This window comes from Xenopus tropicalis, chromosome 1, assembly GCF_000004195.4.
Source record: "Xenopus tropicalis strain Nigerian chromosome 1, UCB_Xtro_10.0, whole genome shotgun sequence".
Lineage (NCBI taxonomy): Eukaryota > Metazoa > Chordata > Amphibia > Anura > Pipidae > Xenopus > Xenopus tropicalis.
The window spans coordinates 170,455,331-170,478,957 of NC_030677.2; the positions used below are offsets into that span (position 1 = coordinate 170,455,331).

General features: G+C 37.2%; 1 protein-coding gene across 2 annotated transcripts in view; it reads right to left on the bottom strand.

The window, feature by feature from the left end:
• Nucleotides 1–23,627, bottom strand: part of hsd17b4 (hydroxysteroid (17-beta) dehydrogenase 4) — a 130,049-nt gene that overhangs the window by 37,467 nt on the left and 68,955 nt on the right. For both annotated transcript variants that reach the window (XM_012963829.3, NM_001032319.1), the window contains exons 12-15: nt 18,381–18,490; nt 15,780–16,016; nt 12,711–12,762; nt 1,983–2,054 (exon numbers count right to left, since the gene is read on the bottom strand). In XM_012963829.3, coding sequence (XP_012819283.1) covers nt 1,983–2,054; nt 12,711–12,762; nt 15,780–16,016; nt 18,381–18,490 — 471 coding nt within the window. The remainder of the gene's footprint in view (nt 1–1,982; nt 2,055–12,710; nt 12,763–15,779; nt 16,017–18,380; nt 18,491–23,627) is intronic.

A 23,627-nucleotide genomic window follows, 5' to 3' on the forward strand; every position in this document is an offset into this window, starting at 1 on the left:
TACAAATGATCACCACCATCCCACTGGCAAGAATGTAAATCGGCAGTGGGATAGCAAACACATCACTTCGGTTGCACAAAGTTGCCTCGCAAGGAAACTTTGGGTGACTTTGGATGACTTCGGAATATCGAAGGGGAGATAAGTAGTAGTTAAGATTTACAGTGGTCGACTAATCTCACCGTGTGCCACTGCCCTTAAATGCGAAAGTAAACAAAGGAAAAGATAGCCATCAGTTAATATATTTATGACCTTGCAGGCAACAAGACAAATGTCTGACAAAAGTCTCCTCACATATCATTAACCACTGATGGATGAATCGTTAGTTAGAACAAATGATTATCCAATAAGTCCGTTCCGCAGGGCAGTCACAAAATTTGCCCGTGTATGGCCATCTAAAGAAAGCTTTGTTTGAAATCACCTTTGGGCTTAGGGGCAGATACATTTATTTACATCATTTTATATATATTTTTTTTTTTACACAGTTGGGTTTTCCCCCTCATGCTGGTTTTATTTTTTTTAATTATTTTACAAATCTCTTGATGTTTTAGGTGGAGAGATATTTTTTGTTTGAAAAAATACAGCTATTTAAATAATAAAAAGTGGTAAAACACAAAAGGGGAAAGTTTTGTGGCCCCAAGATGGTCTATATATTTCATACCAGAAATAAAATTATTAAAATGAAAAGAAAAATAGTTTTCATTTCATTAATGCTATTTCTGGTATGAATCTTAACCTTGTTATAATTCCAAGATTTTGACACTGATTTATTTTTTCAAATTCATTAATACTGTTATTTCTTGCCACCTCTAATATTAGTTGGTTCCATGTGTTCCTCATTATTTTCTTTATTTTTATCCAAAACAGATAATAATTAGTGTCAACTCTGAGTACCAGAAGAAGTCACTGTGTATGGCTACAAATTGTCAGATTTCAGAGCTTCTCAAGAATGGCATTAGAAAGATGTCACATCTCTCCATTACCTTTAAATAATCAGTGCACAGCCTGCTCTTTTTGCCTGTTTAGAGATTCCTTGCACTGTCCTCGCTTCTGTCTGAAATGACCTTCACTTCTATCAGAAATGTGAATTGTTTCCTTTCTAACTGCAAAGTGCTTTGGTGTGAAATGTTTTTGACAGACATTTGTAAAATTGAGAAAAAGTAAAGGGGATGTGCACTCTAATGACTTTAACAAGTTTCCAATATGATAAAAGCTCAGCTGGATTCTCTCTGATGTTGTAGATTCTATTAACTATTTCCATGAATAAGGCCACCTTGCAGCAAAACGTATATCTTAAATGGCCAGTGGCATGAAATAGTGAAAATACATTTATATAATATCAATTTTAAATATATCTGTATGTCCAGCAAATGCAAATTGATTTGTGCAAAGCTCTCCATATATAGGTAGCTCTTTTAGCAAGGTCATCAAATTAGTGGAAATGAGTAAATTTTTGTCCTATTTGGCTACCCAATTGATGGCCCAGGCCAACAATGGGATCAAATAGCTGAAGTGAAGATCCACTGGGACAGAGCCAAACTGGGCGCCTATTCCAGATCTTAACTGATGGATATTACATTATTCCTAAAAGTTATTAGGTTGAACCTTCATCAGATATCTGCTGGAGAGGCCATCATTTTGGCCCCATGCACTGAACAGTTAGCTGTCAAGAATGGCCGAGTGAGCATCCAATATCAGCCCAAGTTAGGACAGCTTAAAAATGTTTTTCATTCTGTGTATCTTAAAGAGCCATACATGGCATATTATACCAACTAAGTATTAAAACTGTTGTATTCTATACAGCTTATTTGGTATATATATATTGGGCACTACGACCCTCCAGTGCTAAGAAGTTTATATTAAAATGCATTAAAGATTGTGAAGCAAACATGCAATTTTTACAAGAGCAGGGTAACAATACAAATGTTTCAATATTTATGAGTTTAAGTCTGTACGTTATAGACTTTTAAAAAGTGAATACTCACCATCCAACAGTATAATAGCACCAGATCCTTTGTCCATGATATCAGCCACTGTAGCATGTGAAGTCATCTCTCCTGTTAAAATAAATTCAAAAAATCAAATCTCTGCACTAAAATTTTACAAGGCTCATTTACAAATTCACACCTGAATGTCAAGGCTTTTTTTAACCAAAATTCAGGTTACTTTACAAAAATGATAGCATAATAGCAGCCAACTGCTAAATAGTATCTCTGCAATGCACCAATATACATATAAATTCTGCATTTTTATTGGCAAATTTCATGCAAGTTGCATGTTTTTCTCACTGTATTTGCGTGTCTCTTCTAGTGCATGATGTCAATAACTGCATTAAGATCCAATTCACTAGCCATAAATAATTGGCAATGGGCATAATGTGCTGAGGGAACCCTAGAAATACTGCCAGGTGCAAGCTATTGATGTTTACAAAAAGGCAAATTGCGCACAATTCATCACAGAAAGCTTGAAAAGTGAATTGCCACTCACCACCAAGTTTCTAATGAGCATCTATGTACCCAGGACTTTTAAGAGAGTCATTGGGGGTCATTTATCAACACTGGGCACATTTACCCATGGGCAGTAACCTATGGCAACCAATCAAATTATTGCAATCAATGTTCTACCTGCAGCTGGCTGAAAAAAGCCAATCACTGAATGGGTTAGTGCCCATGGGAAAATTTGCCCAGTGTTGATAGATGAGCCCCATTATGCTTTGCACTTGTGTTCATAAGAATTTTTACATTTGGAAAAGAAACAGCTTCCAATACAAAAGATAACCCAAAACAAAAAAAAACTTCAATGTTTTATTACTTTTTAACCTCTTTGACTGTTGAGTAGCAATGTTTAGCAGAGGGCATACATTATGGCGTAAATATGGCCTTTCAATAAAAGATCTGCTCATTTGGATAGGCAGCCAAAGGAGGAGATCTTTCCCTGGTATGCCCACCTGTAGCCCCACTATGTTTGGTTGGGCTACAAAGTTTACAACAAGTTTGCCAGAAAATGCAATACTTGGCATTTGGATTTATCTCAGTTTGAGGTGGGTGGAGATTGTTTGGTTGCATTATTATAATTATGATATATTCGGTATAACTGAGATCTGGAGAGATGAAATGCGACTGATCTCTGAATTTACATGGTTACACAATTAAATATATATACATGCACTAGGGGTCATTTAGAGGGGTTGAATGTGGTGGAGTTCTTACTTTTTTCAACCCAAATTAACTATTTAACATTCTTATATATTCTTTTCTTATAGATTTTATGTGTCATATTTTATTGAGCAGTGGAGGCTTCTCAGATTTGTCACAGGAATTGTTTGCATCATTGAACCACTGATTAATTAATGCAATTCTTCTTCTTCAAAGAGTAATTAGAACAACTTCTTTCTTGACCTTATAATTAAATAATGAGCTACAAACCACTTTTCTAAGAATTCATTGCAGCACATAAGTATAGGGCTCATTTCAGAGAGACTGTGCAATGTCACCCATGTATTCGTACACTGAATACAGAATGATATTGGTCTTGCTTGTGACACCCAAGTGTAGACAGTTAAAATTTATTCAAGAACTTTTTTTATTTTTGATGTAAATCATTTTTTTTTATACTGCTTCTATACTGAAAGTTACTTTCAGGCACAGCAATGAATGGACCAACATTTTTAAAAAGTGAAAAGTTATAAAGGTATAGTGATGAGCAAAATTTTTTGCCAGTCATGGATTCATGGAAAAAATTTGATGAGTGAGAAAAAAGTTGTGGTTGCATTAAAGAAAGTTGCGACTGCGTCAAAAAAGTTGCGGTTGCGCCAAAAAAAAGTTGTGTGTCAAAAAAGTCGCATGATAGCTGCGTTCACAGATTTTTTGCCTTTTCGCTCATCACTAGTAGTGAACTTTCTACTTTCTTTCACAAAGGAACAATGTTGCCCTTAATCCTGGGCCACTCAGGCAATCAGGTTACCCTTACATATGCAAAGTGATACAGATAGCTCCAGTGAAGCGTCAGCTCAATTACAGCACAATAAACCTGTTGGGGTGTAGGGGAGATGCTAGCATCATATGGTTGGCATGTTATATCTCCCACCCTGGTAACAGACAAGGAACCCCCATTCACTACTAGGGAATGCAATGGAGTGTTCAGCAGAGGGGCAATTCTGGAATCCATCGTGTAACATGGACATATGAAATATAAATGTGCATCAAGACCAAATATCTTTGAAAACAGAATATGAAGTGAAACTTGCAGATAAAACCAGCATTTTTCTCTTCAGGAAGTTACTTAAGGTTTAATTTACTAATGTCAGGCATATTCGCTAAGTATGCCAACAGGTAGAAAAGAACACTGATGCAATACATTGAGTGTTTGTACCTGTGCTCAGAGCCCTTGTGGCGGTTTACCTTCTATTTTATTTATCCCGTGCATGGCACAGAGCTCAGTCCCCACATCCTGTATGTAACAAGTGCCTTTTGGCCCTGGGATCTCCTTGTTGTGTGTGTTTAGGCTCTGGCACACGGGGGAGATTAGTCGCCCGTGACAAAACTCCCTGTTTGCGGGCGACTAATCTCCCCGAGTTGCTATGACCCGCCATCCCGCCGGCGAACATGTAAGTCGCCGAGTCTTTTCCGGCAATTTCGGGAAATCGCGCCGCCACGGGTGCCATCCCGCCGGCGACTTACATGTTCGCCGGCGGGATGGCGGGTCATGGCAACTCGGGGAGATTAGTCGCCCGCGAACAGGGAGTTTTGTCGCGGGCGACTAATCTCCCCCGTGTGCCAGAGCCCTTAAGGAAAGATGTGCAAGAATGGGGCATGACACAGGATACCCACAACTCATCCAAGTTTAACCACAACTGAATATGGCACAAAAGCCTTGTACCACTTCACTTTCCCATCTACCATTCAAACCATTGCCTAGTTGCTAGGGTAAGTGGAACCCTTGCCACCACATTAATTAAATTGTGGAGAACTGTGGAAAAAATTAACCACAAGAAACATATTTCAAAACAACAAAATATAAAAATAAGTTGCTATTGTTTTACAACACCTCAGTCTACATTATAACTAAAGTGACTTTAACCTATACCAACAGGTGCCCTGGGTTAATAATTAGTAAATAATTCATAATATTACTTTGCATATATAATTGCTATGTATGATCTGTCTTAATAAAAGTTATGATATTCATATTTTGCCTTAATTTTGTATTTATATTTTGATTAATAAAACAAGGTTTGTATTAAAACTGATTTGAATTGATTTGAACTGAAAGGCGTAATTGAAAAAACGGTGTTGAGGGGCTTCATACACTCATCATTTGGGCAAAGGTATATGTACCAATTTGTTGCCACAGGAGACTGCCTCTCCTCCAGGCAACAAAGTGTTTGCGGAAAAAATTGAATGCAGAAGTATAGGAATTAACACATGTAGAGTGTTTTACATGCCGCAATTGTGGTAGAATATGGAAGAAAGTATTTTCCTGTGATTAAGCTGGAATGCATCATGTAAAGTGTTTTACATGCAGTGACAACCATTCTTATGCATTAAAAGGTATATTCATGCGCTGTGTGTACCATTGGAAATAACAAGGAAAGCGAATACATTTCTGCTGTTTGAAAACAAAAATCTGATTGGTTGATCTAGGTTACAAGACCAGGGTAACCCTTTGTGCCTGGTTATATATTACCCAGTCAATGCTGGGAGCAAATTCTCAATAACATCCTACCCCTTGCCCCTCTATTAGCTCTGAGCTAGGTGGGTTGAACTTGATGGACAATGGTCTTTTTTCAACCCTATGTAACTATGTAACACTCATGCACTAATGCATTAAGGAATAAAAAAAAGCAAACGATAGAGAAAATCTGTTTTGCGGTTCTGCAGATATTTAATATTACATTATTATATTTAATCACTAAGAGCTGCAGCAAAAGTGTTACACAGTCTGCTAAAACATTACAAGATCTGCTATAATTCTGTCTGCAACAAATTTAATTATGTTATTAGCACTATTATAGCTGAAAAATGTGAAAACACTGTTGAAATTGGTGAGAAACGCACATTTAACGAGACTTTGCACAAAACCTTTTTGAGGAGGAACAAGATGAGGCCTGACACGTGTGTAGTGAAACTTACCAAGGCATGTCTGTAGTTGTTTATAACAAATCATTCAAAATAAACATTAAAAAGTATTTTAACTGCTGGCAAAATGTAAGTTTCAATGGAAAACCCAGATCAAGGAAATAAAATATTGCGCTTATCGAAGCCAAATTTCTATGTCTGAAATCATTTGAAACAAAAAAAATTTCCTTCATTTGTGTTTTATTGGTTTCCATTTCAAATTAGGTAGCCATTTCAATGGAATCAATGTTGTATCATAAATAGAGCGGCTCTTAAAGGACATGTAAAGCCCACACATAAAAATGTAATCAATGAAAAGCCTCTTTGAAATCTTTCAATACCTGCCACACTGGTTGTCCAGGGGTTAATAGTAAGGCTGCAGCGTCCCCTTTATCACTTAGATTTCCTTCTCCTCCTGTAACCCACTCAGCCCCCTCCCTCAGGAATTGGCTTTGACTTCTGGCTTGTAGGCATGCTCAGTTGTTCTAAGCTCAGATTACTAAACACGCCCCCCACTCTAGCAGCCAGTGAAAAGATGGCATAGCCCATAGAAACTCAGCTCTAGCTGTCTGCTTCAATTTTTTTCTCCCAACCTCTTCTCCTGAGCTCAGCTCAAGCAAAGCAGAACTTTAATCAAAGACAGTTGTGCCTGTGTGAGCCTGCATTCTTGATGAAATGTATGCTGAATAAGGGTCTGTGTGTGTGTATGCTGTTTGCAGATTTATATCTGATTATGTATCAGAGGAAAAATGGCCATCGGGTGAAAGCTGCTATTTGCTTTAGGAAAATGTGATGGTGCTGGCTTGCATGTTCTGGCTTCTGAATTTATGCCCCTTTTGCGACATCATTTTGGGTGCGGGACAGGCACAGGTCTATAAATACAGGCAGAAGCCGGGTTGAATCGGGTGCGGGTTGAATTTTTCTCTACTAAACTAAACTACTAAACAGGTCTCTTGGGGAAACTGAGATTTGCAGCTTAAAGGGCAATTTCAACCTTTTTTTTTTTCAGCAAAACTGTAATAACACATAAAAAAAAGATATGTGTTCAAACATTAAATAACCTGCCAAATTTTGTAATCTGGGATTGGTATTTAGGGGGTGTGTTCGAAATTGGGCATGGTATTTCTTTTTGTCCCACTTTTTTACATTTTCCAAATGTTGGGAGGTATACAAACATAATATTCATATATATAAGGCTTTGAGGGCACAATGAATCACAACCAATTGAATTTACTGGATATTTCCAGAAAATAAATGGAATCTTTCAATAGTCCAGGTTAAAACAGTTTTTCAGACTCTTACAGTCTACAGCAAGAGCCAAGAGTACAGAAGTACCTACTCCTAGAGATGAACACAAATCCCGAGATATGGAATGAGCTGTGCACAAAATAAGCTGCACACACACTTAACTGCTTTTTAAGAGAAAATTGATAAAAAAAAAAACAGGATTATGTTCCTAAATTCGGAGCAAACAACCGACAGCATTTGCTACTTTTTGTTTGCTTTGTCAGAGCCACTTTTCACGTTTTGCCCCAGAGACTGTAGGGAAATAAAAATGACATTTGAAAAAGGCAGGGAAATGTAATAATTAACCCGCAGAAGCTAAAAGCTGTATTCAATTTAAACCTCTCGTTACCCTTTCCAAAATTTCAGAGTCATAAATATAACATTTTAAGTGCAGCCCTAAAAAAAGGCTTTATCACACAAACTAATCCCGAAGGTGTTCTCAAGCTGAATATCTTACACTTATATACCACAAGGGACCAAGAGGAAAACTGCTGCAGAACAGCAATAAAATATCAATAGCTTCCTAAGTAGGGCTCTTCACAAGAGAGTTACATTCACTTTTCTTTTAAAGCCCTCTTTAAAAAAAGATGAATTCTGTGTTTCATGGAAAGAACTCATGACACTTGTGGAGAAAATCCATTTACCAACAATATGTTCACCACTGCACTTACAGAGAAATGACTTCAAGAAAACATTTTATTGGCAGGAAAATATACAGTAATAGTAATTCAGCCAAGACACACTGTTCCTTACATGCTATTGTGTCACCTATAATGAATATGTATTAAAGGAGAAGGAAAGTTACAATCACTGGGGGGGTGGCACCACCGCTGGTGATACTTTTAGGAGAATACTGCACCGGCTGGGGTATATGCAACAAAGCGATCCTCTTCCTTATTTAGCCAGCTTATTTGCACAGTTGAGTGAAAAGCCGAACTTTTATTTCAAGCAGTTCAAAAACCTACTAGGAATGATTCTATTTTGGACCTGTTGATATCTAATAACACTGAACTCATCTCTAACATTTGTGTGGGTGAGCATTTGGGGAACAGTGATCACAACATGGTCTCCTTTGAGATAATGCTGCAGAGACAGCTCTATAAGGGATTAACTAAAATGCTCAATTTTAGACGTGCAGACTTTGCCAGTATAAGGGCATCTCTGCAATGTGTCAACTGGGAAAGGCTTTTCATAGGGTTACACACAAAAGGAAAATGAAATATCTTTAAAACATTGCTTAGCAAGTACAAACAGCTAAAGGCCCTCGACTTGACAACCCAAGAAAATGCTTCCTGCTCCTGTTGGTTACACCATGAAAAAGAAAGCACAGTTCTGGGAACCCGCTCCTTATTATTAGTCCTTATGAAGATGTTTTGCACTGCACTTCACAGTGACAGTTGACCATTCACATCAGTTCATGCCTGAGTAGAGCTTACAATCCCTTTCTTACAAACATTCTAGGCTCAGATTAATCAGAAACTAGTTAACTTGTCTGTATGAGTGTTGGAGGAAAGCAGCGTACCCTGAGGAATCAAACTCAGGACCCCAGTGATGCAAGGCAATGGTTCTAAAAGACTGAGCCACTGTGAATTGGATCAGTGGAACCTGTACCTCTACTTGTACCACTTTTATTTTAGGGGATAGTTCCTCCTATTTAGAGGGGAAGTTCACCATTACATTAACTTTTATTATGTTATAGAATGGCCAATTCTATGCAGCCAAAAATCTATTGTTCTGTGAGGATACAATTTCATTGTCATTGTTACTTTTTATTACTCATCTTTTCAGGCCCTCCACTATTCATATATCAATCACTCTCTCAAACCACTCCCTGGTTACTAAGGTAATTTGGACCCTAGCAAACAAATAACTGCTGAAATTCCAAATTGGAGAGCTGCAGAACAAAAAGTAAAATAATTTAAAAACTACCAATAATTTAAAAAAATGAAGCCCAGTAGCAAAATGTCTAGAGTCTACATCATACTAAAATTTAACTCAAAGGTGAACAACCCCTTATGCTGGTACTGGTGGTTTAGCCCAAATGATCTTAAAGGGGACCTTTTCTATTGTGTTTGATAAGCAAAATAAACTTCCCTTACACTATATAAGTAATAGAAATCTTGTTTCCTTCAGTCCTGGAATTACACAATCGCATCACATAGGTAGGTGCCATTTTGTGGACACTGTTATTAAGGCAAGCTTTGTATCACCCCAAAATCGTGTGTATGTGCCAGAATGGGGGACCAGATGCCCAGGCCATGCACTGGCTACACAATTAGATGTCTAGGAGGGAGGGGGAAAGTGAGAGCTGAATTGAAAGTTAAAGTACTTGTCTGTCCTGCCTCTATGCCTAAGGCAAAGAGGCGGGGCAGGCAATATATGATTGACAGCTGGGATTTTTAAATGCCTTTATAATGGGTTTGGATGTGTTAATATAAAAATGAATTTGGGTTTCTTGTTTAATTTGAAAAGGACTTTTATTATACATCTTTATATGTCTGGGTGACAGGTCCTCTTTAATCTGTGTGTAGTTTTCACTCTACAAAGGAACTGGAGAACAAAAGCATCAAATGGCACCTACCATGCCAATTATGCTGTAGCTCACCCATTATGCACATATGTGTTGTATCAGACTGGCTGACACTGGGAGCTCCCTCCCACTGCGGTCAGAATATCTCTCATAAAGGGGTTTTCTTCCCAAACTACTATTAGTTTCTTGCCCTCAAGTTGCAAAAGACTTATTCTGGAAAGCAAATTATAACCCAAAATCTCATTGCTGCTGCCAGGAGTTTGCTACCCTGTTAAATGCATAAATATTCCTGAAGATGCAAAAAGTAAATATGTATATTAACTGATAAGGATTTCATTTAAATATCACCAAATCTGTGGAACTTGTTTCAAGAATAGAAAAAAAAAATCAAGGTTCAGTTAAGAGTGAAGAGAGCTGTGCTGCTGGTACTCCATATAGACTCACGTGCAGCTGCAGCTATAATGTGCAGCCAGCCATGGGTCTGACAGAAAGATGATGTGGCTCCACTTTTTAAAAGTGTGTAAAATCAGAACAGGGTTATTACAGCCCCAGGAGTTTAACTTCAGAAGTGGGGAAAGTTTAAGAAAGATTAACAAGAGTCAGTATTCAGAAGTAATTTCTGACAATAAAATCTAAGGTCGGAGTCAGCATGGTTTTATGAGAAATAGGTCACGGCTAATAAATTTAGTTGATTTCCATGTGAGTGTTAGCAGGAACTTTGATAGAGGTGATAAAATATACGTTATGTATTTGGATTTTGTAAAAGCATTTGATGTGGAGCCACACAAGAGGCTGGGCTGAAATGTAAGGATTTAGGACCAAGAGAAATGTTTAAAAGGCATATAAAACTGGTAGATGGATATATTTCATTAAGTTGTTCTAAATTCAGTGTGGGCAATAATTATAAGTGAAGCTGATAAGAGTTCAGTCAAGGGGCAAGTCATTTCAGATTTATTAATAGCCCTTAAGTATGTAAAAAAAACCTTTTTCATTTGCTCATGATTATAGCATATACAGGCTGATTAGTTAAGATGTAATTTGAAAAGGATCTGAACAGAACAAACAAGAACAGAAGAGGCAAGGCAGTCTAGGTGGCTATACACTAAAAGATCCACTCGATCCACTTGAGGTCACTACATCAGCAGCTCCTTCCCTGACCTTGAGGTGGGCAATATCTGACTGAACCAACCAACTGATCCAATCACAATGACAGAGCATAGGCCATTGGGGGGATTGTTAACCATGTGCGATCAACATCTGACCAATTTTTGGCCAGATATGGGATGGTTAGGCCCATCTGAGGGCCCCATACACAGGCCCATAAGCTGCCAATGGGCACACAGGCAGCTTTTATCTGCCCATGTATGACCACCTTTACAGAGGACAGAAATGTAGGTTTCCATTCATTGATGCCCATATAATGTCAGGTTTGCAGAGTGACCACTGATGCCCTGGACCTAAGAACACCATATCTCTTTATGGAGGTATTTGAAGCTGCATTTTTTTAAAGTAAAAAATAAAATGAAAGTCAACTTACTAATAGCATTGTTCTGAACCCATTACTTTAGATTTAAATATTCAATGTAAAATGTATTTGCAGCTTTCTTCTGCTAAATTAGGACCTCTCCTTCTTAGGGCTTCAGGCCAGCAGTCCCAGAGTTAGTTGAATATGCAGGAGGTGCCTTCAGTGAGACACCATTCAACATACTGATCATTCATAGATCAAAAAAGCAGAAGCGAGTACCTCTAAAATTATAAAGAACACAACGCAATTGTAGCAGAGGAAAAAAAGTTCTCCTTCCCCATCTAATGTCAATTATTATATTCTCTGCAAGGGTATACATGTTAAAAAAGGGGGGGGGAGGTTGGGAAGTCTGGATGTTCATTTGCACGTTTATCATCAATATATTCAGCCAATATACTACTAGGAGCATAACCCCAATATGGTTGTGTTAATGAGATGGTCTCTGACACTTTCTTGTCTGGTTTCACTATCTTAGGAAGACAGGTGCAGCCTTTATGATAATAAACTTGTGCCTAACCTGTCTGCTACAGTATTTGTACAGATTCGTAGTTCTCTTCATTGTAGTGTGGGTATGTTTTTATAATACTTTACAAAAAGGTTTATTTTTTCAAGATATTCATTTCATTATTGTGCTGTTTAGGAAGCTGGGCAATATTGCCTTGAAGCATGGTTTGGGTAAAGGAATTTACTAATCAAATAAAATATTTCAGCTCCTATAAGAAAAAATAATAATAGTAATAGAGATGTAATAATATATTAATAATTACCAGTGAGCATTCAATTTTAAATTAAAAGAGATTCAGTTCTACAATTCCACTGTAATAATGTATGCTCACACATGTGCAGTAACAAAGCTGGTGACAATGAGTTGCTTCTCCATATACCTGAACTACAAGATCTGTTTTATAATTAATATATTAAGAAATATTGTGGTATTCGTGTATGTATTTATGTAGATCTTGAACTGCCTATCCCAATATTTACTGAACTGCAGCATTAGTGTCATTAACAGTAAACCCCAAAATGTGTAAACAAAGTAGTGGGAATGGAATTTTTGGCCTGTGTGCTTAATCAGTGGGAAGGTAACAAAGAAAACACAGTAAGCTATTTAAATAAATCAATACCTAAAATTTCATATAGGGTTCCTATAAAAAAAATCCTCCTAATATTTTGACAACAGCAAATACAAAAATGTCCAACTCCAGCAATACAAAACCAATGCAAGGTACTAGTGTTTCATATCTTGTTTACTGACCTGATGTTGGAAGAGGCTTGTAGATCTCCAGATATTGTTCTCCATGCAGCACCTGAACAAAAAAAAAAAGTATGGACAAATTTTAGAGGGAACACGTACATTTTTTTACATATATTCTTTACCACCACTGGACAAAACACATAAGATTTTTAAATTACCCAGTTATTTAAAAAAGAAAAAAAGTTATCCAACACCAATTTCACTTGTAGTAGGTTTTCTGCATTAATTGTGAATTTCTGGTCCTCCTACATCATCACTATAGGGTTCAAGTCAGGACCCATACTAAGAATCATTATCTTGCTGCATAACCCAGTTAGTCTTAGGTTCAGCAGATGACCGCATAGATTTCCTCTAATAATGGCATGTTTTGTAGGTCTTGAGAGAGCAAAGCATCCCCACACTACCACCACCATGTTAGACTGCTGGCATGAAGTTCTTACCCAACATGGAACCTGCACTGTCCAAAAAGTTATACTTTTAACTTATCCATTCATAGACCATTATAACAAAAGGCCTGGGAAATGTGAGATAAGCAATTGTTTCCACCATGCTACTCTCCCATAAACTGCATGCTTGCCCAGTATCTATCCTTTTATAAAATCATAATGAACACTAGCTGACTAGCCAACATAGAGAGACTTCTCTTTTTGTGTAATACTGGCAGGCTGGCCATCCCTGGCAAGATCCACCACTCCCAAATCCATTTGTAGATAGAGAGCCCCAGAGACCTAGAAACCCATTGCACCAGCTTTTTTTCCTTATTTCTTTTGATATACTCTTTGATTGCTGTATCGAGTTTTTGCAGAAACTTAGCAGTGGCTTCATTCCCATGGTGAGGTTCCTTCAACAGTGAGTTTTATATTTAAGAGGGCTTGGTGCAATCTAGTATGACTGTGTTCAATCAGCTGAACCTATTTATCAAATAAAATTAGTCACTTGGTTTATTAAGTAACTATGAGAGCAGTACCTTTTTGTCTAATATTACTTTCCATTACGTGACAAAATAAACAAAAAACAATGGGGTCATTCATGAAGGTGGCAAATAAATCACTGATTGCATAGAGTGTATTTGAGTCAATATTACTGAATATATAATAAAGAAACATTAGACACTGTGGTTAATAAGAAACAATAAAGGCATTTCAATTAATGGATTACACTGCTGACAGTTATAATATGGATATTTTGTATATATACATATCATAGCTGTTGCAAACAATCTATATATATATATATATATATATATATATAGATCTGTTTTTCCTGTAAGACTTTCTAAAATTGCTCATGAACCTTGCTCCTCACCCTCAGCAGTACTTCAATTTCCTTATCACACTGTTTTAGCAACATGTGCCAGGGAAGTTTTCCTGGGCTCCATTCATTCATGCACAGCAAGGCTGCAGCCAAGATGGCAAAAATAATAAACTGTGCTTTAACTGAATAGTAAGCAATAAATATAATATCCGAATCTCAAAATGAGCTTTCTATTAAAAATATGTTTTTAAAAAGACACAGATCAATTTCTATGATTCACTGCCAATGTGTATTTGCTTTTTATTATAGCCTTTGTATGCAATGTGGAGCATACAAGATACTAGATTACAGCTATAAAAGAATACTTATGGTGAAATACATTGCAGTTAAAAGAAGAGATTTTGTATCCATAAAGTGTTATTACTTCAACACTTTGTTATCTTTAGCAAGAATTTGTAACCATATGACTGGTGAACTATTTACCCTCTATGTGCTCATCAAAGATAAATGAACAGTTTAAAATGATCAACACATATTTATATGGCATATACAGATAAGGTCAAGGCCTCTGGGGTTTTCAGGATAAGGGCTCTTTCTGAAATTTGAAGCACAATCAACAAGGATACCAAAAACAAGGATACCAAAAACATTTAAACATTGAAGGAGAAGTTAAGAACTAAGTAAGCTTCATTAGAAAGGTCTATGTAAATACAGCCATAAGCACTCACAGAAAAGCTGCACTGAGTCCTCTATCAAAAGAAACATGGGATTTCTTGTCTCCTTTTTTGTGAATATGTTCTTTGGATATCTGATTACTCTCTTAGAAAAGTCCTTCACTCCCGGGACCAGAGTCTGCCCAGTTGTCTTCTCTCTCCCCTCTCCTGCTCCCCCTCCCATACAAATTCATAAAACTCACTCCCCCCTCCCTTAGAAATGTGTAATCTGAGCTACCAAGGCTAGAGCTGCAAGTAGGAAGCTACCTAAAATGGCAGCTGCTATCTTAAACAAACAGAGAAAGCTTCTAGGGCTCTTTTCTCAGGTATGATAAAGCTTTCTGCAGAATAAATATATTGCTCTAGGCGGCTCTAATGTGGCGAATCTATTGGCAGTAAAATGCCAAAATGTCTTTCCTTCTCCTTTAAATTGTCCAATATTAATAACATGGATTTGCATCTGCAATCATACTTCTGAGGAAGACACCCCTATGTGGTGTTGAAATGCTGACTTGAATAAAAGTAAGCTTTTTTGTATTTTGATATAAGACATCAGAGTATTTTTTATTTTTTTTCTTAAAGACATCTGTAACATGGTTGCAGTACATGCTATTCACAGCGATCATTATATCATCTGCAGAAGGATTACAGCCCACAAGCAAACACATACAGGTATGGGACCTGTTATACACAATGCTCGGGACATAGGGTTATCAGGAAAAGGGCTCTTTCTGTAAATAAGATCTCCATACCTTAAGTTTATTAAAAATACGTTAAACATTTATAGGGATTAATTATATCTTAGTTATGATTAATTTTAGTACAAGGTACTGTTTTTTAATTTTTAAAAAATGTGAATAATTTGTTTAAAATGCAGTCTATGGGAGATAGCTTTCCTGTAATTTGGAGCTTTTTGGATAATGGGTTTCCAGATATTGGATCACATACCTGTACTGCTTTTATCTGCAATTACATTTACAAATAACCTTAAAAACACTAAAAGAATGTTTAATTAATGTATGTTGGAAAGTTAATTGAAATGAATATAAAGAATATAAAGAAACTCTCAAAATAGTAGCAAAGTGGAGGGGAAGATGCTTACCCTAGTAAAGTCAATATTAAGACCAGGAACAGATGCAAGTCCACCACTCATAAAGGCAGCCTGAGACACAATCACGCCGAAGGAAGGCAAACATGAAAAATCCTCACTTCCTTCATATAGGAACTTCAAGTGATCGGGATCTCTGGTGGACATTCCCACTCCGAGGGCATAGAGAATGGGTTCCAAATGGCTGTAAGTATACGTTGTTAGAGGCAACTTCTGCCCTATAGCTTTTACCTGTGCACAAGAGAATGAGATTTTCTTCAATTAGCATTTATGATAGTAAGCAGAAAGCTACCACTCTCTTACAGACTAAAAGTATATAAAATAAATAATGAAAAGTTGCTTACAATAGCTTGTCTATAACAAACTGAAAGTTAAAGGTAAACTTCCCATTAAATGATATATTTGAAAATATTACATGCAACAGTACAACAACAACCTCATTTAATATTTTCAGAATACCACATTCTGGTCTCTGCCACCAAGGAAATATTTCTTTGCCTGTGAAAAGAATCGGAAAAATGATGCAATGGGATCCTGGACAGATTCTGGCATTACCCCAGCATGCTCCAACACCTGGCTAGGAGGTGAGGTTATTTTTGTAATAGCATTTAAGCCAAATACAGGCAGTCATGCAAAAAGAACAGAATCTGCTTACTGGCAGCAAAGGTCTGGGGGGAGAGGACAAGTAAATGTATAGAAGCCCGAGGCTATTAAGCTTCACAGTACTATACACAAACTAGTGTCAGCTCTGCTTTCAAAAAAGGATATGATAACTGTTTATAACAAATGTAACCGTATTTAAATGCATGGTAGCGGAAAAAAATAGACTGCAGAGAGCCTGTTCCTTTGTGTCTAAAAGCTGGATGCTTATGAGATGCTGTACATATAGACTGCATGAACAGCTCAAACAGAAATATAAGGTTTAAAAAACAAGAGAACCTTAGTAAGCCCACTGCACAGATGCAAGGAACGTTATGCACTAGTAATAGCCACATGGAATATATTCAAACTAAAGTTATCAGTATGCAGGGCATAATATTTACGCTGGTTAATGAAAGCTCCAAGGATAACTCAGATTAATGAAAGGAAAAAAATCTGTACTTCGGTGTGGCAAAACAAGTAAAACATTTTTAAGTTTCACCGATTCCCTTTCTTTTTGGGGATGATTTTGCTCACATAACTGAGGACTGTTTTACCAACCCCCTATATTCCTGCCACCCCATCCTAACAGCAGCCACAAAGTAAGATTTTTTGTAGCTTGACCCCCACAAAAAATCCCTTTGAATTAAATACCATAAAAATAGTTAAGACAAAGGATAAGACATGAGAGGAAATATCATTTTGTTTTCATACAATGGAGCATATACTAAAGAACATCACACAGCAAATAGAAAATGTTCATTAAAACAGGTCACAAATTAGTTTTCACTGATACTGCATGGTTGCCTCTTTATACATACTCTGTCCTTTTTTTTTCCCCTCTTTCTTTCTCTTCCTTTCTCTCTTCTACGCTCTTTCCTTGCTCTCTCTCCCCCCCCCTCCTCCCTTCCCCCAAGCGTGCTCTGCAAAGAGCATAAGTTATGGTTCATATATAGGTGTATAGCCCTAAGATACTTACTATAACGATAACCTTGTCATAGGCTATTTTTGTATCATGTTGTTGTTTGTGATGGTAAAACAATAAAAATTGTCAAATTTAAAAAAAAACAGGTCACAAATTATTGAATTTTTTTAGCTACTACATTCCTCCTGTGGTGTAAAAGTTGTCCTGTAGTTTCATGGCCCGTGAGTCTGTCAAATAGAAGGGTCTGAATGTTTATGAAATGCTGATAATAAATCACTAGAGAAAAGTGATGCACCCTAAGGGCAGGGCCACACAAGGCGTATTGTTAGCCTGCAGATAAGCGCAGGCTGAAAATATGTCCATATGCTTAAATTAGCCTCTCATTTTGCCTGCACCCGAAGGGACTGAATCTGCCTGGGTGCAGGCACACACAGCCGATATCCGCCAACTAACGCAAGGCTTGGAATTTATTGACAGATATTGGCTGCCTGTGTCTCTACCCGGGGCGGATTCAATGCTTTAAGGTGAAGACACAATGAGAAGCTTTTTTAAGCATAGGAGCGTATTGTCAGACTGTGGATAAGCACAGGCTGACAATACGCTCCTGTGACTTTACCCTAAAGGTAACACAATTTCTCGCAAGTACTTTTATCATGTGTTTTGCATTGCCAAAGCCAGATCTAGTTTTTAACTTAAGAACTGGGATAGGTGTATGGACTTCACCCTTTTTGTTTTCTAACCAGGTTGGAAGTGTTTTATGACCGGTCAAGATCGCAGATGAGCTGCCCTTTTGACCAATGAGCTTGTATGCCGACACACCACACTTGACTATGGTGTCTGATGCACTGCACAAAAATGTTCCTGACCGGAAAGGGTGTATTCTGTCCTCACCACATGCCCACATGCACCAGCATAATCACAAAAGCTTAAATGCATAGCCATTAGGGACATGGGCACAACTATACATGTTACATCATTGCTGGCAGCTATTGGTAATGGTATCTCAGTTTTAATCTGGAGAATTTACTTACAGGATCAATGCTGGAAGTTGACAATGATGTTCCTTGGCTTGTGGGATTCATAGACATTCCCTTTTCAGAATCAGTTTGAGATAGCACCTGATACAGTGGATTTATAGAATCTGTTAAGAAACGATACAAATTAATAACTACATATTTGTACTAAAGAACATTTACCTTGTTAGAATCAGAAATCTGTTTCCAAAGTTGCTTAATGGATCAGAATGACACATACGTGACCCTTTTGGTATTTTTGTGTAGACTCTGGGGGCTGAAGTAAGCTATATGTTTAATACTAAATTACAAGATGATTTTCCGTAGAAAAAAGGAGAAGGAATTGTAAAATAATTGGGAGTGGCAAATGATAGGCATTACAATCACATGCCAGGGCCAGTGCTCCTGTTAGCAGAAAATGGTGCCAGCTCAGGGTAACTATACACGAGTGATCCTCCTACTCCTATCGTCTTTCTCCAAGATCCGGCTGAGACATGCACAGAAGAGGGAAAAAGATGGCTTACACTCACTCATTACAATCACTGGGGGGTCCCTAACATTTTGCCACCCTTCCAGTGTTTGTACCTTCCCTTTTAAAGGTAAAGGGGAAAAATATGTGCCTTTCACAAGGTTGTTGGCTGCCTACACACTCACTTCTGACAAAGATGGCAACAAATTGTGCTTGGGGCCAGAATGGTGTCTTGTGAAACATACTGTTTAGGAATCAGCCAGATATCTATTAGGCAGCCCAACAATTTATGTGGGTGAGAACTGCATTTGGCCATTTATGCAGTCTCTGTCCCAAGGGCCAAATAAGAACATCAACCCAAGTTGGATGGCTAGATCAGACTGGGATCCACTCATTAGAGCAGATATTTCTCTGTTTGGTCAGCTTTATTCAACCCAGGAAATCCTATTGTAAAGGAAAATGGATCATCAGCATAAGGTCAATTAGAGCTGATAAAAAGACAGTAGCTAATGACCTTTAATAAACAAACCAACAAATGCTGTCATAATGTAGATTCATGCTAAGTCTGTGTTGGATGCCTGCAGTGTTCACTTTTCCAATGCCTTAACAAGCAGCACAGTAGAGAGACTGATTATGCAACTGATGAGCCAGCTCATTTAATCTATAGACATGACTGGCATTAAACTTTATTTTTGTTTTTTAATAACTCTGAAAGCAGTGCTTTATTTTCAGGGATCAGAAAGGATTAAATTGCAATTCCCATCAAGTCCTTTTTTGTCAAAAGAATTTTCATATCAGGTAAAAGATGAAATCGAAAAATATTTATCACAGGTCTGCGGAGTCAATCAATGGATGAAACATAAGCAATTAAACTATGCACATTGTACAGCAGTCTTTAAACTTCACATGCACTCCCACTAAGCAGAGGAGCAAAGGTCTCCAACATAGAACTCTAGCACTGCTACAGCTTCCCGTGCTTTCTCAATATAATGAAACTAAATTTAGGGGCTCTTCACTGATTTGAATAACTATACGGTGTTTGTTTGCTCTATGTGTGAAGCAAAAACATAACTAGCATAATAAATGAATTGCAAAGCAACCAAAACAGGCTGAATTTGATAGAGACACCAGTTTGTGAGTATTGAATAGGCAGAGATTGCTTGATCTTTTGCCATTATGTATGTACACTTGGACAGATCATAGGATGGAAAATGCAAGAGTTTTCTGATGTATGAAATCAAACACACCACAAATGATAACGTTTTATTATAACAAAATCTTTTGGTTTAACTGTTAAATGGGTAACATATTTAAAGGAGAAGGAAAGGTAAAAACTAATTAAGCTTTATCAGAAAAGTCTAGGTAAATACAGCCATAAGCACTCACAGAAACACTGCACTGAGTCCTCTATCAAAAGAAACACAGGATTTCTTGCATCATTTTTTGTAAACATGTTGCTTGGGTGTCTGACTTCCTCTCTCAGAAAAATCCTTAATTCCCATAGCCAAGTCTGCACAGCTCTCTCCTCTCTCCCCTCCCATTAAAAAGCTAAGAACTCCCTCCCCCTCCCTTAGGAATGTGTGATCTGAGCTATAATGGCTAGACTGCAAAAAGGAAGCTATTTAAAATGGCAGCTGCTGTCTTAAGTAAACCGAGAAAGCTTCTAGGGCTCTTTACTCAGGTATGGCAATGCTTTCTGCAGAATAAATATATTGTTCTAGGTGGCACTAATGTGGCGAATCTATTGGCAGTAAAATGCCAAATTTCCTTTTCCTTTAAATATATTAATAATATAAGAATAATAATATTATTTGGGAGTCATGCTATCTTTTGCATAGGATATGATAGTTTACATAAAACTGCCTACTGAACTGATCAATAACCATACGTTGGAGGCAATTAAAGAAGCTTGAGGTACAGCTGCAGTTCAGCAATAATAGATATAGAGTAGAAGTTCAGGTCTGTAGAGATGATAGATTGCAGCAGCATGTTCTTTTGGATGAGTTAACATCCTATAACAGGGCTGCCTAACTGGAGGCCCATGTTTATGGTCCCCAGTCTGCTTGAAGGCACCATAGACTTCACTGCATGACATCATAATTTTAATTTAATCTGGCCAGGTCCAGACTGACAACCTGTAGATTCTTGCAAATGCTAGAGGGGCTGCTGTAAGATGCCATAGACAGTCAATATATATTGGGCTAGTTGGCTGCTGTTTGGGCCTCTGTGTGTTTGAAATACCAAGGCCTATTTTGATTCCTAGTCCAGACATGAATCTTTTTGTTATCTGATAAATAATTGGCCCACTACATGTAATCAGTTGGACAGCACTGCCCTATAGGATCAGAAAAAAATAGAAAGGGACTTGCCACGTCTGTCATAACAGGCAGAAGGATAGTTTGGATCAACAGCTAAAGCTGAAAACAAATCTGTATACTAAGTGTATAATGCTCAAATGCCATTTATAGCACTGTAACATCTTATAAATGATAACCTTACAAATGGATACTTCTGACATTAGAGAGAAAAGGTAACTTAGGGCACGGAACACTGGGAGAATACTAATAATTACAGAGATTTACGGTTCTGTAGGTGGTGACAAAAGCCACAGAATCACCCTCTAAGTCAGAAGTGCAATCCCAAGTAATCAAGGGTTTTGCCCCTGCCTTAGTGCTTGAAATCAAAACATGTACTAAAATGAGAAGCTGGGACATATATCAGAGCAATCCACCGAGAGATCACTTGCAGCAGTGACACCCTGATGCATTTACTAAGAATGTAGGCCAGGGCTAAAGATTTTTGTACACCTGGCTACAGAGCAATATGATGTTTGACATAAATAAAACGTTGCCTTCTTCCCTTTAAAGACTATCACTTTACCATTGGGGAGAAAGTGTCCCCACTAGAAGGGCATTTGGCAGAGAAAAATACTATTCTACAAAATATACTAGAAGAAGGAAAACAACATATACGTTTTCCTTGGTAGGAAGGCACTGATGGTTTTGGTAGTAGAAGGCAACATTTAAAAAAAAACAACAGAAACAGAGAATTCTATGCAATAAAAAAATTACATCTTAAAATCTGTGTGTAAAACAGGATTTGCTTTTTGTTAAGATGGTAAAAAAACAATCACATAAGCAGCAAAAGTATAACTGCCAATTGCAAATATTTACAACCTCCCTAGCTTTTGTTCACAGTCACCAGAAATAACAAAAATAAATTAGAAAGGATTTTCTTTCAAAAAAGAACAGATTCACCCCCATCAGCAAAGCCAAGCAGTTTTTTTCAAGTAAGCCTCTTATCTAGCATGCTTAAAAGGAACAAGTTCAGTAGCCCATACCAACCATTTAGGATTGACTAATTGGTTATTACAGATTACACACGATTATACCTATGGCATGAAATGAGCTTCAAAGCCTTTTTGGTTCTAAAATTCTCTTAGAGATTCAGCATGGTGCTAAATTCCAGGTCCTTCAACATAACACTTTAAAAAGAAAGATTAGGATGAAAGTCATTAAATAAGTGCCTGCTCCTGAACACTGGAAGTATATACAGTTATATACAGTATTGGTTTGCCTCCAATAAGGATTTATTATATCTTAGTTGGGATCAAGTACAAGGTACTGTTTTATTATTACAGAGAAAAATGAAGCCATTTTTAAAAATGTGAATTATTTGATTACAATGGAGTCTATGGGAGATGTCCTTCCCGTAATTCGTAACCTTCTGGATAATGGGTCCGATACCTGTACAGTAATCATTATATAATAAGGCTAAGGACATAAAATTGCACTGAAAGTAGATCAGAAGTATGAAGCTGTTGAAAATGCAATGTCTACTTCCATTTATGCCACAATTACTTACAGGATCCTCCAGCTCTCAATGTAGCTAGTCCAAGGGCTGTTCCATGATGGAGCTGAAGTACAGGACAGCTTCTGTTGTAACTGCATTTTGTCTTTTAAAGCATTTGAAAAGTTGGTTTTTACTATGGACATTCAACTAGAACCAACATTCTAACTGGCAGGAACACCTAAACTACCAGTGTAGTATGATCTTACTATATCATCAGTGTGGTTCATACTACATCTCATATTATCCTTTATCGCATATATTACAGCTACATCTTATGCAGTGTTTTTATTTTATGGAGATTTTTATGGGACGATTACAGTAATAGTCTCTTACCTGCATTTTTATTTCTGTCTGTATTATCCTGTATCCATAGTAATTGGTTCACATTGCATCTTATAAAGCTATTTCTTTCATTTGTCATTGCTACATACTTATTGGTATTCTCAGTTCAGGTACATTTTTATGGGGCTCATTTTTATCAGCTCCATACACAAAATTGTGCTTTATTTTGGACCTTGGGACTTCTTTTACTGTGTCTTATTACATTTTAAAGCTCTTTTTAATACTTTAGAGTTCTCTATATACACTTTTTTACTACATTTCCGTGCCTTACATAGCTCATTTTTACTAAATGCAGAGATAGTTTTCTTAACTTCAAAAAGGGTACAAACAATTTTTTGACCTTTTTTAAAATTATTTAAATGTTATCATTCCTTTCCACATATTACAATATTACTGAAATATACATCTACACTCACCATAGAATAGTTAGAGAAATTAACAGCAGAAATAGGACACAGGAGCAACTGAATTACCCCCACAATATGAACACCAATTTGTCAAGATACACATTTTTTAATGCTGGTCTTTTTTAATTAAAAAAAAGTTTTTTGCAAGTCTAAGTTGCATTTTCGTTGCTGATAGCACTGTGCAGACTTTTGCAG